The sequence below is a fragment of the Adiantum capillus-veneris genome, chromosome 4 (assembly GCF_014529385.1).
Source record: "Adiantum capillus-veneris isolate H3 chromosome 4, ASM1452938v2, whole genome shotgun sequence".
Taxonomy (NCBI): domain Eukaryota; kingdom Viridiplantae; phylum Streptophyta; class Polypodiopsida; order Polypodiales; family Pteridaceae; genus Adiantum; species Adiantum capillus-veneris.
Window position 1 is genome coordinate 34,775,286 of NC_140934.1, and position 18,751 is coordinate 34,794,036.

The following is an 18,751-nucleotide window of genomic DNA, read 5'->3' on the forward strand; positions in this document are numbered from 1 at the left end:
TTTGCCTATGATGTGTACAATTGTCATTGATTTACTTTTGTCAGTTTTGTATCTTTATTCTGCAAACAATACTATGGATGATGGAGTTAATGGTTTTATTGTCTTATGGGTGACTACATTGGGTCTATACCTAAGCTTGCACTTTCTTTAGTTTTGTATCTTTATTAGGCAAACAATACTATGGATGATGGAGTTAATGGTTATATTGTCTTGTGGGTGACTACTTTGGGTCTATACCTAAGCTTGCACTTTCTTTCAAAGGTGAATTTGGGATTATCTTGGATTCATTTAGGTTTACTCTATTATTGAAACATTCAATATGGTTGATGGATGCCCTGACACCAAATTTTTTTACTCTCAGACGTCGCTATAGGTAGCTTATAAGCGTCGCTATATAGTGACGATTTTAGCGACGCGTATAGTGACTTTGGGGAGTATAAAAACCCAATGTATTTCCATCGCTAAAAACTTCACAAGTGCACACAACCTCTTGTAGTGTAAAATTTTCAAGGAACCTAATGTGTACACAAAAAGAGACTGTCCTACATTGCCTCAATGTCCAATCGCACATTTAACATAGCAACAGTTAAGCCAAATGGTTGGTATTGTATAGATTGTGTGCAAGGAAATAAGCTCAAGCTGGTTGAATACAATCTGCTCTCTCAAAGAGGAATATGATTTTGTAATTAGAGGATAGAGATCAATGGCATGCATGATTTCAATCACATCCTCATTTTTACACCACGTCATCTAATTTAGTATAATGGCCAAAACTCCTACAAAAATAAACAATTGAGCAACCTTACTTTGCTTTCATTTCTATCACATTTTAAGATGCAAATGATGTGAAAGTGTACATGAACAAATAGTGTACACCTTATCATACTAAGCTGCTTATGTATTGTTGTGATTAGGTGATGACGTAAACATTACCATGCTTGTGAACATAGATAGAGATCCAAGAGAAGCATCTAGAGAGCAGCATAGATGTAATCACATTCTTAATATAAAAGAACGTCACCTCATCTCTTTGAAACTTGAACCTTGTCTAGTACATTGGAAACTATGAGCCCTTATATTTTCACAACTCTACTCTTAGACATGAAGTTTTATAATTACACACTGTAGTAATTATGGGCCTTCATCTTTAAAAACGTGATGGCTTACCTAGTTTGTACTTCTCGACTTGGTAGCACTTTTGCCAACTCTAAGTAGACCAAGGGAAAGATGGTCTTCTTGCCATATAAAATGTTATGATGTACACTTGTATCATGGCTTGCTCATAAGAAAGATGTAAGGATAGAAGTAAGTAAGAAAGTGGAGTAGAGAAATTGAGTTCAATTGTGTTCCTATTGTTGAAACCAATTCTAGAACCCAATCCATATAAAAAAAAGATTTATTGTTACATTGATTTCATACGGTTTCATCTCTTCACACCATGCTAACTTACCTAATCGGTATAATCAATGTTGGTAGCATTGCTAAACCAAGATGTATTAGAAGGAGGAGACTCTCTGTGTCTCTCTCTTTCTCTCTCTCTACCACAATAGAAGTAGAACACTCCTAAGTTTTTCGAACAAGGGCTAGCACCTCATGGAAAACAATGTCTATGAGAAGCTCCCAAGCTTGGTATCAAAGAATGCTTTGTAGAATCTTACATATATTTATGTTTGTTAGAATCTTCAAGAGTGTGTGTAATGCATTACTTTTAGAAATGCAATAGAATATACATGTAGGAACAGAGTATTGATAGTGTTTCACTTGGAAGGGAAGATATCCCTACAAGAATAGAAGCGATGTTTTTCACGCCACAACAACACACGGGTCACATATCAGTACTTTATGATACCTAGATTGACTACAAAGTGAATGGGGCTTTTTTATAACATCAATGTATCATGATTTGGGAGAAATATCAAGGTTCACACTTCATTTATTACAATACATATGCTACCTCAAGTACAAAACCATCTTCTTCACCAGAAGAGGACATCATACCCACCCTTATATGCTTGAGCCCATCTCATTGAGTGCAAGATCCATCCGGCTCAGCTCTCATTCTCTATGCTATGAGATAGAGTATTGGGAGACTGGTGAGAAATCTCATCAACTATGCACTTTATGCCCTTGGTAGCAAGTTCACAATTCTGAATAACATAACCTACTTGAGTGCTCAACTTTTCATCACATTAAAACTTGCTTGCCCCACATTTCCAGCTAGAAACTCTCCCAACATACCTTCCTCTCCCAATCACTCGATTGCGACACTCATTCTTGAACAGTGAGAGTAACTTATGGGCTCCACACACACCACTTGATATGTTTCTTTTGGTCCCATAGGTCATATTTGACCTCCAAGGCCTATAATGGAATATATATATATATCTCTAGCTCAAACAACAACATAGAAAATTTTAGTAAGCAAGGCAACATGTCAACCAGGTATTTTGTAAATCCTAGCAAGACCCACCAAGGAAAAGAAAACGCCTGTCAGGCTTTTTAATGGCCGAGCAAGTTAACCTCAGGTCACTCTATCTGTGTCTTGGAATGAAACTAACATGTTTTTTCATTACATGTTGTGATTAAAAGAAAAAGTTAATATGAAATCCTTAAGACATAAATTGCGACACATATGAGACATTGTTTAAGCAACACAAAAACTTTGCTAAAGTGACTCCAGATTTTAAATAACTTAGTGTCGCATAAGCGATGTCTTTTTAAAATGACATCTGCAAAATAGACATCCTGCCCAGGTTCCGGCACGGGATCTGTAAAGTCAGAATTGCAAAACTTCACCAAGCCTACATGCTGTGTAGTACAATTGTTGGGACTCTTGTTGCCGCGGGGAGAACGCACTCTAAATTTTTCCTCCAAGGTCGCCATTTCAAAATTTTGATCGCGCGAATGTACACATTTCCTCTCACTCTCCCTCTCTCTCTCTCTCTCTCTCTCTCTTTTTCTCTCTCTTCTCTCTCTCTCACACACACCCACACACACACACACAGCTGCGCCTGCAACCTTTAACGAAAGCGTGGAAGCTTCGCTAGACGCTGAATTCAACCAGATTGATGCAAAGAAGTAGAACTGTGACACATTGAGGCCATGTCAAGCATGAATATCCGACACAGAAAGGGAGCTGCGAGCGAAGTGGCTGTGGAGGATGATGATGCTGTGCACGGAGGCCGCATGAAACCCCTGTCTAGCCTTGGTGTCAGCTCTGCAAAAAAATGCTTTCTTGCAGCTTCAAATCCTTCTTCACAGGTTCTCCTTTCCTCCATGCCCGCGCGCTCTCTTTCTTTCCTTTTCTCTGTGCATTTTTTGGCGACCTCCTTTTCATTCTGCACGCATCACCCCAGATATTTTAATTAGGATGTTGAGTCTTCACATTGCAGGGGATTGCCTCCTGCTTGGAAGATTAATGTGATCGTTCTGCTTAAAGTGGAGTTACATTTTGCACGCACACGAGCAAATGTCCATGCATGCACGCATAGACAATATAGTGCGAGTGCATTCATTTTTTTTGTCTTGATTTTAATGTCATTGTAATGTAGTATCAGGCCAATGTATTATTTAATGCAATGCTATATACTTTAATGGTTCATCTTTGAAAGGATTTCACACACACATTCATTCACTCACTCACTCGCTCATATGATCAATATAGATGCTGAATGGATGGCGCCCTCAAGGTTACCCCTGGAGTGGGAGAACACCTCCAAATCTAACACTACTGCATGATGGTTATATGTATGGAATGCCAACCAAGAGGCAGGGTTAGTTTTGGGTTTCAAGTTTTGCCTGCCTCTTTCTAAAGGCAACATAATGCTATTTTGGTACGAAATTGAAAGAGGAAGATTGAAGGAAGGAATGCAGGAAACAGCACTACTGATCCAAGACCAAAACATAGGTTTTGCAGTAGATATTGTGGCTACTTATGGCAAGAGCATCGAATAGGAAATCCAAGGCAGAAAAGTAGGTTTTGTAGGTGATGCTGTGTCTAGTCACAGCAAGAGGCACACCAACTAATTAGCTCCCAAAGTGCGACTGAGAAAGCCTCTTCATGTTGAAGGTTAGAGATGCATTCCATATCACATTCGGTGGATAACAACCAGAACATGGATTGTGAAGGAGTACGAGCGGAAGTGCGACGCGAGAGAGAGTGCGAGAAGAAGAGCACGACAATATGGTGAACTCGCTCTACTGTAATGTGTAGAGCATAGTGAGTTCTTATTAGGTTTTAACAAAAGAATATGTGTACATACTTGGCGACCGCCCACTTACCTGGACGACCACATTGGGCTTTATACCCCAACAACCTCCCACTTAAAGTCCAATGTGGTACTTTAAGTGTGAGAGAAGTTACTATACAAGCTAATATACAAGAGATGTAGAGAAGTGATGTACTACCCTACACTTAACTGCTTGCGAAAATGCGTAAAGCTCTCTGAGGGAAGTCCTTTTGTAAGTAGATCAGTAGGATTTTCTGTGGTGTGAACTTTGATAAGCTGAAGTTGCTTATCCTCGAGCATTTCCCTGATGAAATGATACTTCACATCCACATGCTTTGTCTTTGAGTGATAAACTGGATTGCGAGCCAATTGTATAGCACTTTGACTATCACAATATAACAAAGACATCTCTTCTTTGATTCCCAAATCTGTTACTAGTCGATTAAGCCAAATTGATTCTTTGCATGCCTCTGATGCTGCAACATATTCAGCCTCTGTAGTAGACTGAGTAACACAATCTTGTAATCTAGAACGCCATGATACTGCTTCACCAGCCAATGTAAAGACACACCCTGACGTAGACCTTCTGTTGTCTAAGTCATCTGCATAATCCGAGTCTGTAAAACCCTTTACACTTAGCTCCTGACTCCCATAGCATATACGCATACTCTTTGTAGCTTTCAGGTATCTCAATATTCCTTTCACTGCCTCCCAATGTTTCTTGTCTGGGTTTGACATGTATCGACTTACTACTCCCATTGCAAATGCAATGTCTGGGCGAGTAGCAATCATTGCATACATCAAACTACCAACTGCAGACGCATATGGAATCTTATCCATTTAAGCCCGTTCTTCCTCAGACACAGAACAATCTTGTTTGTTAAGTTTCACATATGGTGGCAATGGAACACTCAATGCCTTTCCCTTCTCCATATTGAAACGTTGCAAAACCTTGTCAATATACTCTGTTTGAGATAACCAAATCAACTTCTTTGATCTGTCTCTCTCAATGCGCATACCAAGTATATGACTTGCCTCACCCATGTCTTTCATGTCAAACGATTTTGCCATCTTTGACTTCAAAGCTGAAATTTCTTCCAAGTGTTTGCCAGCAATCAACATGTCATCCACATACAAAATAAAGATCAGCCAACTGCCATCCTTAGCTTTCTTTGTATATAGATAATGATCAAACTCACTACGTTTGTAGCTTTGAGAAAGCATAAACTTGTGGAACTTATGGTACCATGTCCTCGGTGATTGTTTTAAGCCATAAAGACTCTTTAACAACTGGCATACCAAATCTTCCTTACCTTTCTCAACAAACCCTTTTGGCTGTTGCATGTAAATTTCCACATCTAAATCACCATGTAAGAACGTTGTCTTGACATCCATTTGGTGCAACACCAAATCTAATATGGCAACCAATGCAAGAAAGCATCTCAATGTAGTCATCTTGACCACCGGAGAGAGAAGACTTCATCAAAGTCAATGCCTTGTTCTTGCTTAAAGCCCTTGGCAACAAGCCTTGCTTTGTACTTTGGGTGACTATCATGAGCGGTGATCTTATACCTGTAAACCCATTTACAAGGTAGAGCTTTTTTGCCCTGTGGTAATTTAACTAGCTTCCATGTCTAGTTTTTATGCAGAGCTGTCATTTTTGACTGCATGGCCAATTGTCAATTCCCGGAGTCCTTCATTTGCACTGCTTTCTTGTAACATGAAGGCTCATTGCAATCAGTCAATATGACATAGTTCATAGATGAAACAAACCGATCAGAAGGTCGTGAGATCCGTCCCGATTTACACAAAATAGGTGGCTCAGGCTCAGCCACAACCTGTGGTTCCACTCTATCCTGTCCTTGCTCCTGTTGAGCCTTGACATTTTGTCTTGCACGTGCAGGTTCATCTTCTTGGAAGACAACTCTTCTAATCTCCTCAACCCTCTCTGGTTTAGAATGATATTTGGCTTCATTAAAGTGAACATCATTGCTGCGGATAACCTTTCTGGATTCGGGATCCCAAAGTTTGTACCCCATCTCACCAGAATTACCATAGCCTAGAAAGATGCACTTTCTACTCTTTGGCTCAAGTTTGTTCCTAAATTCCTTTGGAACATGAGTATATGCCTCACAGCCAAAGACTTTGAGATGCTTGTATGAGGGCATTTTGCCTGACCATACCATCTCTGCCACTGAATCCTTCTGCAAAACCTTGCTAGGAGATCTATTTATAAGATGAACAGCTATTGATACAGCTTCAGCCCAAAACCCATTTAGCAGTTGTGCATTAGACGACATACTTCTGACCTTCTCTTGTACGGTCCTATTCATCCTCTCAGCAACACCATTTTGAGGAGGATTGTAAGGAGCAGTAAGTTCACGTTTTATACCTTTTGACTCACAAAAGTCCTGAAAGGCCTTCGAAACATACTCTCCACCATTGTTAGTGCATAAGCATTTAAGCTTCTTGCCACTCTGATTCTCCATAAGTGTCACAAACGTTTGAAAACACTAAACGCTTCATCCTTGTGCTTGAGAAAGTAAACCCATACTTTCCTCGAGTAATCATTTATAAATGTCATAAAGTAAGAAGCTCCCCCTAGAGATAGGTTAGGCATAGGTCCACACAAATTACTATGAACAAGTGTCAACTGTGTATCTCTTCTATTGCTTCTATGCTTATGTGGTTGCTGTGTTTGCTTACCATACAAACAATGTTCACAGAATTCAAAATCATTAAATGACAAGCCAGGCAAATAACCAGAACGAGACAAGATTTCCATTCTCTTCTTGGACATATGTCCTAACCGGCTATGCCACAAAGAAACGTTCGGCTGCTCGGTTACATTGATTACATTTGTAGAGACATTTTGATACATAAATCATGTAAAGTTGTCTAGACTTTACTCCATGTGCTACTGTCATAGAACCCTCGGATATCTTCCACATGTTCTGTCCAAAAGTGGTGACGTAGCCAGCATCATCAAGTAAACCTGTGCTGATCAAGCTCTTTGTAATTGCGGGAACATGTCTCACATTCTTCAGCGTGAAAGAAGAGCCATTCTGAAACGTCAATTGAACATCTCTAACACCTAAGATCTCACATGTCTGCCCATTGCCTAGCCGAACATGATCTTTAGTGGTCACATAAGAGATAAACCACTCCTTGTTTGGAGACACATGAAGTGATGTCCCTGAGTCTATAATCCAGTCACTCAGTGCATTTCCATCAGATGCTGTAAGAAGAGCTGAGTCCATTGTATTCTTCAAGAAGTAGATGTCTCTTGACACTAGACTGTCATCCTCTGCAACAGTGTTTGTCACATTTATTTCTTGAATCTTCATTGAGGACTTGTTCTTCTCACCATGGTCTTCAGCTTTCTCTTTGCCTTTTTCTGCTTTTCATTCTTTGCAGTCTCTTTTCATGTGACTCTTCTTGCCACAATGGTAGCATTCTATGTTACTCTTGCCTTTAGCACTGCGGGACCGATTCCTCTTTCCACCTTTGGCCTTTTTTTTGGTCCTTCCCCTGACAACTAAGGCTGTTCCTTTGCCTTTGTCCATTGTCTTTCTGTTGGTTTCTTCAATAAGCAGACTGCCTTCTACACCTGCTATGGTCAAACCATCTGGAGGTGCAGAATTACTCAAAGCTGTGAGAAAAGTGTTCCAACTTTTCGGCAATGTGATCAACAGGAACATAGCTCTAACAGGTTCATCAAACTTGACACCTTGAGCTGACAACTGACTGTAGATGGCGTTGAATTCATTCAGATGATTGGACATAGGTGTCCCTTCTTTCATCTTCAAGTCAACAAGCTTCTTAAGCCAGTATACCTGTGAAGCTGCACTCTGCTTCTCATAAAGATCACTCAGCTTTATCCATGCTTCATAAGCCGACATCTCGTCTGCTACATTGAAGTAAACGCTTTCTGCCAAAGTCAGCATAATGGTAGAAAGTGGCAATTCATCCATTTCGCTCCATTCATCTTCGTCCATATCTTCTGGTTTTATCCCCTTGAGCTTTATAGGTTTTATCTGCTTCTTTTTGTACCAACACGTGCCAAATCTGCTTCTTCCACAATGGGAAATTGGTTCCATCCAGCTTCTTGATATTGTAAAGAGCAGTGTCCTATGATCCAGCCATAGCTACGCTTCATAGTAGTTTACTTTCCTGGGAAAAGTTCGGCAGAGTTTCCTCTATAAACTGACCTCTAAACCAATATCAACCTGTCAAATGAACCAAGAAAGCTTCAGATTCTGTAGAAATTTCGGCAAAGTCTCCTTTGTAAAATGGTTCTGGTGTACTCAAAAAACAGACCAAAAACAGCTCAAAAAACCACTGTCTCTCTAACACTGTAAGCTGTGGGTAAACCTGTCCTGCACCTGTACCGTCTCTCACTGTCTTGTCACTGTCCTGTAAGCATAGACTGCGACAATGCCTCAATGGCAGTAAAGCAAAGATGCAATCCCAACTGTCTAACTCACAGTCAATACATCCTAGCTGTCTATCTAAGGGTGCTCGATGAATCGCTTCAAGACCTGTATCACCGAAAGGATCTCAACATTCGAGAATCCCTCAGCTCAATAAAACCTCACCAGTGTGACATGAAACGTTTCGTGGTTTCGGTTGTTTCGGGGTTTTGAAACGTTTCGTTTCATAGCGTCAAAAACATGAAACAGGTTTCATAAACGACATTAAATTATATATTAATAAAATATGATATATGTATACAATGTAGCACACATGACTAGATTTTAATGTCCACGAGAGAGAGAGAGAGAGAGAGAGAGAGAGAGAGAGAGAGAGAGAGAGAGAGAGAGAGAGAGAGAGAGAGAGAGAGAGACGTGCTCACAGCTCAGTGCTCACTGCTTAGAAGCGACTTCAAGCGAGCACGATCAAAGAGATGTTCAGTATTGATGAAAGTTAAAACACAGCCACTAGTTTCATGAATCATAACTGATGCATCATTGATTCATTTAGCAAAGTACTTCTATTGAACAAAGTTCAAACTTAATTCAATGTCACAAACCATAAGTTTTAGGGACCACAATCATTTGTTAACTGGAGCTAGACCTCAAAAAAATAGAAAAAAAGCCCCAATTTTAAATGTTTCATAAAAAATGCTTGTCCGTTTTATGCGTTTCGGCAAAACGTTTCATAGGTTTCGAGGTTTCATCTGCATGAAACGTGTTTTTATGTCACACTGAACCTCACTCAACCCTCAACAAAGGTTGCAGTAAATCTGACAGTACATAGACTTCCCACAAAGTCATACATCCATAAATTTTCCACTGTATGTTGTAACCGTTGCGGCGGTTGTTTGTTGCGTGACTCACAGCCAGCAAACCCTCAACAGACATACATCATCTCTGACAATACATCCCATGTGGAAGTACCTGCAATGTCAGGATGAAATCTGGAATATCAAGCAGCAAACACAAGCTACCTGATGAACTAGTGGATGTCGCCTACAGTCTGTGTGTAGGTGCGTCCGTGTCGTATGTGACGTCTCCAAGAACTGTGAGCCGTTCTTCGTTGTGTAGACAGCCACAAATCAGCACTCTGGAAGTGCAGATATCCTCAGCACTTGCAATCGTAGGCCGAAATTTGCAGAGTCGGCGGATCTGCACCCGCCGAGACCACGTAGTCGAAAATGGCCTGCACAGAACTTTGTCGATGCCGAATAGTGGTCGAGATGACCTCAGAATGAAATTCTGAGAACACCAAGCCCTTCGGTCTTTCCCACAGGATTTGGGGTCGTGTCTTCGCCTGTCAAATCTCACTCCAATCTGAGCAGGTGACTCTGGCTACTTGCAAATGCTGCCCCGAGCCTCGATCTGAGCTCTGATACCGGTTGAAGGAGTACGAGTGGAAGTGCGACGTGAGAGAGAGTGCGAGAAGAAGAGCACGACGATATGGTGAACTCGCTCTACTGTAATGTGTAGAGCATAGTGAGTTCTTATTAGGTTTTAACAAAAGAATATGTGTACATACTTGGCGGCCGCCCACTTACCTGGGCGACCACATTGGGCTTTATACCCCAACAGATTGAACCTTCTCAAGGATACCTAATCTTGAAATCATTGCCTCAAGAGACGCTTCTTAGCTGTTTGAGAGCTTGGAAGCACCTTAAATTTCTTCCATGTTTTGGTATTTCCCAGCAGATCACTCAGTGTGTTGCCGCCCGCAACAATGCATATTAGAGACGCTTGTTAGCTGTTTGAGAGCTTGGAAGCACCTTCAATTTCTTCCATGTTCTGGTATTTCCCAGCAGATCAGGCCGACAAACTCAGTGTGTTGCCACCTGCAACAATGCATCTCAGAGACCAAGTGGCCTAGCTTTATGTGCTCAAGTTTACTTCTCTTAAATTTGCGCTTCTTGTTCACTCTTATTTTTTCCTGCATGCAACCTCATCTATTAACACACATACACACGCACAATTTTCTAACCTTCCTCAGAGTCTTGCCTGCAATCATGACTTTTTTCAAACCAATTCCATAACTGAATCTTGCTAAGTACATTATAGGTGCACTATTTGACAAGACAAAGGACTAAAGTAATATGCAATACCATCTCTCTCAAAGATGGAAGAAGGCATGCTACCCTTTGGATGCATTCGAGGAACACAAAGAGCAAAAGGTTCAATTACAAGAGGCTAAACCATAAAGGTACATCGTACTATTGCTGTCAATAAGTTCTTTGTGATATGGTTGGGAGATTGTTGATGATCTACAGTATTTTCACTGCTAAGAAAGACCGTGATTTTCAGCCATTGACAGGAAAGTAGCTGCCTTGCCTCGCCAGATTAAAGAGATGTCACATTGCGATGATAGGAACACGCACTTGAAAATGAAAAACACCAAAGACATGGATGGTGCTCCACATGCTATGTGCAAAGGCTTCAAAACCACTTTGCAAGTGCATGAGAATGTTGATCCAGGCTTCAGAGAAGTGGCCATACCAAAAAAGCACCCAAAACTTGGTGCTAGGCAAGCTGTTGAGTTGCCCTCTGAAATGCTCCGGGACAATATGAACAATGCCAAAAGCATAAAAAGCATGCCCTCTGATGCCAAGTCCCATAGAGAAACTAATAATCCCACTTCCAAGGCAGCAAATGATGTTGCCAAGCGGCACAATGAATCATTGCCTTATACAGCAGCAACATCATTACAGCCTGCAGAAGAGGTATTCGCTGACATCAAAACAGAGAAATGCGAGGTTGATGTCATTACTATTGGAGGCTTGGACTCTGAGTGTGAACATACGACACTTATGCTAACTACTCAAGTTCCTCTTCATCAGATTCTGCAAGGCTTGGCAAAACCATGATGAAGCAGGGGCCTGCCTCCAAAATCTCTTACTCCATGGACTCAAAGATGATGTGGACTCAGTCCTACAAAGATAGAGCCTCTGATATCTCAAATCTCGGTCTTACCAGCAGGCATCAGGATACAGAGAAAACAGAAACTCTCAAACAGATGAAGGTCTTGAACCTTGGTATAATCAACAGACCAAGAGACAAAAAGCAGGTCCATGAAGTATTGGCTGCCTTACTTGGAGCCCCTGTTCCATCACCTCCTCTCCTCAAGGGCTGCAGGTGCAGGGGGGTAATATTAATGTTGAGGTCCATGAGAAAAGACCAGCTAAAAGGAGGAGAATGACTCCATTGGATATGGAAGGCGTGCCACAATGCTTCTCATCTCCAGATTTTGTCACTACAGTGCACTTAATGGATGTGAACACACAAGATGATTCACATAAAAGAGACCAAGTTTTGGTGCAAAATGTGTGTAATGGAGAATGCTCATGTAAACATGCCACCACAGCTTCTATGATAGTCGGTAACTATTTTTTAGAAGGTTTGGAAAGGAAAGCAGATGGTGTGAGCCCAACCAAACAGGGATATCCGGTGGCTAAACCAGAAAAACAAAGCAGTTCCGGCTGGACATGCAATCAAACCGTTTCAGGCGACAAAAGATTAGGTGGTTTGGACTCTTGTTGCCTATATTTTGTCCCAGCCTGCTTTCATTGCAGCACACTTCCTGATTTTAACATGATTTGCGTTCACTGACTTTGAATCTCTTGGTTTATGTAGGAAATCCGGCAGCATGCTGGCTAGATCTTCTGCGGTTGGATATCAAGGGCCGTTTATCTGGTAAGAGAGAGAGAGAGAGAGAGAGAGAGAGAGAGAGAGAGAGAATCACTGGTGGTTTTTCCCCTGTTTTGTTATCCTGTCATACCTCATGGGGTTTTCACTACCAGCTCTGTATCTGTAATGCCTAGGGGCTATAGTAATGCCTTCGGGCTTCTTGGTAATTTGCTCATGGAATAAGAAGAAGAAGAGAATTTTCAACATCGTAGGAAACTATCCCAAGAGACCTTAAAGATCTATCCGATGAGGAGAATGAACTCAAGACCTGTTATTCAAGAGGGAAATGGCATAACCAATCTACCACACTTGGGTGATAGAAAGGTTATACCTAACGTGCACGCACACGCACACACACACACACACACACACACACACACCCGCGAAGGAGGGAGAGAGAGAGAGAGAGAGAGAGAGAGAGAGAGAGAGAGAGAGAGAGAGAGAGAGTTGCATGCCTGTGCAGCTCTTAAGCGTAGCCGAAGAAGGATACAAAGTATGGTAATTTCTGGTTGGCATCAGGACAAAGTGTCCCACCAAGAGGATCTCTTGAAGACAGGCATGGGATGCAATGTGGGTGCTGGCAGCAAGGGAGGCAGCGAGGTAACTGGCTGGAGAGCATTCTTCCTCAACATGGATGCTGTGCTAGATTCTGAAGGAACCAAGCTTGTGAGTCGCAAAACTTCATTTTGTGTACTAATGGTTATGTCACTCTCAGATTTTCCTCAAGCTTTCTGCATCTGAGTGCAAGAGCCAAGCTTGAGACGCATTCAAACTCACTCCATGATTAATGCTCATGATTGAGGCACCTAGTGTGCCAAGAGCTGTGTCGTTAGCACAATAATTGCTCGCGCATGTTCGTATGGCCAAAATTAGCTGATCATTTATGAGTATTTGCAATGCTTTAGATCATTACTGAGAAGTAGCCTGTTGAGGTACAAATTATTATACAAATCAAGGTCATAATTTCAACTTGTTGATAGTTTTACATTGCTGCCTAACCAGCACTCTGTTATCCTCTCATGTTATACAGGTTAATTGCTTCCGACAAATTCGCGAAATGCAGTTTCGATGTCGAAAAACGAGCTGTTGGAGTTCCTTGCTGTTAAATCATGAGGTGGGATGTATGGATGCAGAGTCAGAGGGGGACTTGTGCACAACCATGTAAAGCGCTTTCTCCAGAACCAGAACTCTGACAAGGAAAAGGGAGCTAGTCGCTTCCCTTATAAATAGCTGACATTTACATACTCTCTTAATCTTTTCTTCTCCACTTCTTACTGATCTTTAAGCAAACCACAAGTAACCTCCTTGAGAATGCCACCTTGGATTGTTGCTTACTGTGTGATAGCATGTTGATAAGGCTCTTGCCCAGATTTGCAAGAGCGGTGGCTCAATCATGATGATTATCGTTTTGTTTACATTCTTACTTGTTATCATTTGCCCACATTGTTCTTTGAATGCGAGCCGTCGATCCTCTTGACCATGGAAATTTCAATTTGCCCTAACTTAATCCTTTAAAAAACAATATTTTCAACACACGAGCATTTCAAATTGTTTTGGTTTGTGTCAAAATTTAATGATTATATCAATTTTGGTTTGTGTCAAAATTTAATGATTATATCAATTTTTACACCATGTGTGTAAAATCCTGTCGATTTTCTTCAAGGTTTCCTTGAAGTTTGGAAATTTAGATGGTGGAAGATATATTGAAGTGTGAGTTGCCATAAACATTGAACTTGACTACTTGATGTCCATTGGCTCACTTCATTTCCCTCAAGGATCAACAATCCACAATGATCAATTGACTACGCCATCCAATTCCTAGGGAAAAAGAAAATCCTTCCATTGATAGTGGTTGAACTTTGCATATGGCTTTATTGACTCAAATGCTCTTTCCACAACTAGCCAATGCTCTTTCCACAACTAGCCAAAGTGTTTGACTCCTTGGTCACCACACTAGATTTCACATATACCTACAAGTGGTTTGCACATCATGTAGTTTACATATAAGATGTTCCTATAGCTTTATATAAAATTGGTGACATTAAATTTTTGTTAATTGCTCCCACAAATGGATAGGTGTGCATAATAGGATTTTTGTTTTGCTTTAAGACATGGCAAAGAACTTGATGGTGCTCATATGATAGCGAAGAGGACATTGATAGATGGACAACAAGAGGTTGATGTAGTCCTTAATATATAAGGTCTTATAGTGAGAGTAGCTTGTATACTTGTAGTGTTAGTGATGATCCTTAAGATCACCAAACGTTTTAGGTAGCAAAAGCAAAGGATGTAATGGAAATGGCTTATGAACTTTGAGAATAACGAAATTAAGAGAATTAAAGAGCATTTTTGTGAGATCACTTTGAGAATATAGAGGGTTAACTTAATTGATGGTAGCAACATAAACACAGTTCTTAATTAACTTGGCATGAACAATACTTTTGCGAGAGAGAGAGAGAGAGAGAGAGAGAGAGAGAGAGAGTATGAGAGAACATGACAATAGTTGAGGATTGGATTTATTTGGAGCCGGTGCCCCCTCCAAAAGGTGTTTGTATTATAGAATCTCTCATCAAGAGAGACTTGGTACAATACAATCTTTGTGTTCCTTGTGACCTTGGTGATGCTATGAAGATGGAAAGTTTCATGCATCACAAACATAACATAGACTTTGCAAAAAGCATTAACTATCCCAAGCCTCAGTCCCAAGGCCTCAAACACCTTCGAAGGTGGAGAGAGCTAGCGAGGAATGAGGGTAGGGAAGAGGATGAAGAATGATCCATAGGAGAAAGAAATAGTTCCTTACTTATCATCACTCTTCTTGCTTCGCATATCATAATAGCATAGTAATGAAAATGAAAAAGATGGCAAGCTTAAGCATTGAAGCATGGCTCTTGGTTGGATTTGCATTCATAGCCAATAGTGTTGTGTAGGCTCTCCACTTCTCAACAAACTTGGAGAAGGAGATGGAGCTCTTGCACTTTGCACTTCACACAATGAGAGTGTATGTGTGTGTGTGTGTGTGTGTGCATGCACGCGTGCGTGTGTGAGTATACCCTCAACACTGAAGGGCACGGAAATTTAATGAGGCCAAGCGATGGGATCAACGGTGGGGAGCCGTGCGCATGAATCTCAAGGAGGTTTAAGGGCTCAAAAAAATGGGTGTTCGGTGTCGCGCGTGGGATTTGAACCGAAGTGGGGGTTATGCACGCTTGTTGCCTATCCAAGACTCCCGTGCACATATGTTGACCATGATGGAAACATATGCATGATAAGTAAACGCGGACATGCAGGCTCTCTCCTTGTCCAAGTTTACTTTTCGTGTCCTAGTTTACTTATGGGTCATCCTATGATTGCACGCGTTCCGATCTACGTGTCCTAGTTTTCCTGTCGTAGATCCCACCGCTTGGAGTTAATTTAATTGCCCGTGCTCTTTAGTGCTGAGGAGAGTATACCCCCCCCTCTCATGCTTGGTCTACCCCTCTCTCTCTCTTTTATTATTTAATTATATCATTTGGACATGTGTCCTTTTTTCTCTTTGAGAGAGAAAGAATTTAATTATTTATTTTTATGCATCTAAATTCTCATTGGACCCCTTTAAAGCCTATCCAATAGGATTCAAGCACATCATCAGGGCCACATGTGGAGGATTTTGACACGTGTCTTTTATGCTTCTTAAGTCATTTGGTTTGGATTGAACACTTCAAGCACTTAGTCAATTAAGCATGGAAACCGTTTATACCTCTTGAGAGTTTATCTTTGAATTGAACACTTCAAGAACCTTAGTCATTCAAGCATGAGAATCACCTCAAGCTTGGGCAAGGTTCCCACAAATACTTTAAGCACTTTAGTTAGCAAGCCGAAAAGCACCTCATGCTTGGCTAGGATTCCCACCTCAAGGTCAGCTCTAGCTTGCTTAAGGTCAAAGGACTTTTTAACACTAAATTTTGGAGGTCTTTAATGAAGCTAACCCTAAGGTCTTTTAAGCTCCATTAGATGCACATTGGTCTTTGATAGACTACCTCCTTTTGGACCCCTATTGAGATGTAACTATCTCTCCTCTTGGTTCTTTGCTGAGGTAACTCTAGAAGCACTTATTGCACATTGCTCTTTGATAGACCGTCTCCTTTTGGACCTCTATTGAAATGCAACCATTTCTCCTTTTGGTCCCTTGTTGATATAGGTCTAGAAGCACATAGCTATATCCTAACTCTTGTTCCCCTTTTATCTTTCCATATCAAGTGATCATTTTAATATGAGAAAATCATTTGAAAAAGTTAGATATTATATTTTATGACATTACCTCTCTCTTGAAATCATAGTCGTCCTTGACTATGAGGTACAGAAGATAAAGCCTAGTCATTAGTCCATGTTTCTTAGCGGCTAGAGGATCCCTTTTTACCCTACAACATCGTTCCAGAATGGATGACTAATCCATTTGGTGCTCAGGAGACTTAGCTGCCGCAAGCATATCTTCTCTTTAGTCCATATCATACTTCCAAAGTAGAGTGACAAGTTCTACTTTGGTGTTTGGGAGATGTCGTCAACACGAACATGATCCTAAACATGCATACTTCTTAAATTTTGTACACAATAAAAGAAAGAGAATGAGTCCTATAAGACAAAAAAATTGTTCATTTAAAATGCATTTTCATTTGCTTACTCTTGTGTAGCATTGCAAGCATTGACAATTTTTATATTATCCTTAAGCTAGGTTTCTTGCATCCCTCTAGCATCTTTAAAAGGATAATTTTTAAACTTAATAAGATATCGTCGGATAATCTTACCATTTCTTAGTACCTTGTCTTTGTGTTGAAGAATCGATTCGGGCTGTATCACCTCTTCTTGATCTTCGATCTCTAGCGGGTCCTCCATTATTGGTTCTTTTTGTGGCTCTCCTTTGTAAGGCTTGAGTAGGCTCACATGGTTAGCATTGTGAATGAGCCAATGGTTGGGAAACTTTAACTAATAAGCCATCTCATTGATTGGCTTAAGAATTTTAAAATAAAGAACCACTGTATCTTTTTGCTAGTTTAGCATAATACTCTTGGTGGCTCGTAGGATTCTTTCCCGTAGTATGCCTTAGACAAGCCTTGAGAAACTTTAGCAAGACCCAACCATTTTCCTTAAAGGCTAACGCTTTTCTGCGCTTATTAGCAGCAACAACTCTTTTTGCCTTTGCTTTGAGATGGATATAACCTCTTTAATATTTGGAAAAGATTCTTGTGATTCTCGGCTATATTCATCAACAACATCCCATGTACTTTAAGTAGTAAGTGACTTTTGGATCTTCCCTCGTTAACGTCGAAAGGTGCTTTCCCCATAGAAGTATATACAATGTCATTGTACGCATACTCTATAAGAGGTAGGTACTTCTCTCATTGAGAACGTTGATGTACTTCCATGACATAGGCTTTTAGTAGATTCAAGAATCATTAAATTAGTTATTTCACTTTGGTCATCCATTTGTGGATGATAAGCCGAAAGAGAAATTTAATCTACTTCCTAGATTCTCAAAGAGACCCTTTAAGAAATTACTGGTCATTCTAAGATCTTTGTCCGACACTATGTATATTGGCAAGCCATGGTACTTAAAAATTTGAGATCTAAAGAAGGCTGCCTAAGTTGATGTGCCTTAATAGTCTTTTTAACAGGCATAGAGTGTGTTTTCTTGCTAAGCCTGTCAACTGAAACAAATGCTATACACCTCATACGCATATGAAGACTTGACATCATACACATATGAAGACTTTTGGGCCAGATTTAGGTGAAATCTGACATCTGAGTTAGTCCCTAGCCATAATTTCATTGCACTTGGAGTACATTTGGGCTAAAAAGTGCCAAAAGATGAAAATTGGAAAAGGTTCATGCTTGTGTTGACCATAACTTGTACAAAAAGTGTTGAAATTGAAGTCTGAAAGTTTTTAAGAGTTGCTTGAGTGATAAAGAGTCTTTGGGATAAAAGTCACTTCAATTTTTCACAAAAGACATCATACTCGTATGATGTCTCAAGTGCCAAATCATAAGCCAAAACCCACATGTGAGCTCACAAAAGTGTTGTCATCACAAAATAGGCGTAGAGAACAAATTTCATTCAATTTGGGTCACTTTTGGCTTAGCTAATCTCCTAGGGAAGTTGCAAGCAACCAAACAAAAAAAAGGAGTGATAGACTTGTCTAAAAGAGTCAGAATCACAAACTGAGACTTGGAGTGGTTAGAGTACATCAAGGAGATTCTATAGTTAAACTTTGGTGCAATTCTAAATCAAGAGACATCATACGTGTATGAAGTCTCCATGAGGCCAGAGAGTAACTTTGACCAGTCAAGGGACTTCCTTTTGACCCTAGAATCCCAAATATCATTCCAAAACCA

General features: G+C 40.5%; 2 protein-coding genes across 2 annotated transcripts; both read left to right on the forward strand.

The window, feature by feature from the left end:
• The first annotated feature begins 2,867 nt into the window (after positions 1 to 2,867).
• LOC147458969 (uncharacterized) lies at positions 2,868 to 11,576 on the forward strand. Its single transcript, XM_086509740.1, has 3 exons — positions 2,868 to 3,261; positions 10,760 to 10,901; positions 11,003 to 11,576. Exons 1-3 carry the CDS (start codon positions 3,103 to 3,105, stop codon positions 11,560 to 11,562), a joined length of 861 nt encoding a protein of 286 aa, XP_086365866.1. The 5' UTR covers positions 2,868 to 3,102; the 3' UTR covers positions 11,563 to 11,576.
• Positions 11,577 to 11,880: 304 nt separating this feature from the next.
• LOC147458970 (uncharacterized) lies at positions 11,881 to 13,874 on the forward strand. Its single transcript, XM_086509741.1, has 4 exons — positions 11,881 to 12,215; positions 12,329 to 12,388; positions 12,846 to 13,048; positions 13,413 to 13,874. Exons 1-4 carry the CDS (start codon positions 11,891 to 11,893, stop codon positions 13,545 to 13,547), a joined length of 723 nt encoding a protein of 240 aa, XP_086365867.1. The 5' UTR covers positions 11,881 to 11,890; the 3' UTR covers positions 13,548 to 13,874.
• Positions 13,875 to 18,751: the final 4,877 nt, after the last annotated feature.

Excerpts from the sequence above, each read along its gene's own strand:
- LOC147458969 (XM_086509740.1), top strand. The coding sequence starts at position 3,103 with ATGTCAAGCATGAATATCCGACACAGAAAGGGAGCTGCGAGCGAAGTG. Across the intron at positions 3,262-10,759 it reads CTTCAAATCCTTCTTCACAG|GTGCACTATTTGACAAGACA; the intron begins GTTCTCCTTTCC and ends AGTACATTATAG. Across the intron at positions 10,902-11,002 it reads CAAGAGGCTAAACCATAAAG|CCATTGACAGGAAAGTAGCT; the intron begins GTACATCGTACT and ends CGTGATTTTCAG.
- LOC147458970 (XM_086509741.1), top strand. The coding sequence starts at position 11,891 with ATGACTCCATTGGATATGGAAGGCGTGCCACAATGCTTCTCATCTCCA. Across the intron at positions 12,216-12,328 it reads TTCAGGCGACAAAAGATTAG|GAAATCCGGCAGCATGCTGG; the intron begins GTGGTTTGGACT and ends TGGTTTATGTAG. Across the intron at positions 13,049-13,412 it reads ATTCTGAAGGAACCAAGCTT|GTTAATTGCTTCCGACAAAT; the intron begins GTGAGTCGCAAA and ends CATGTTATACAG.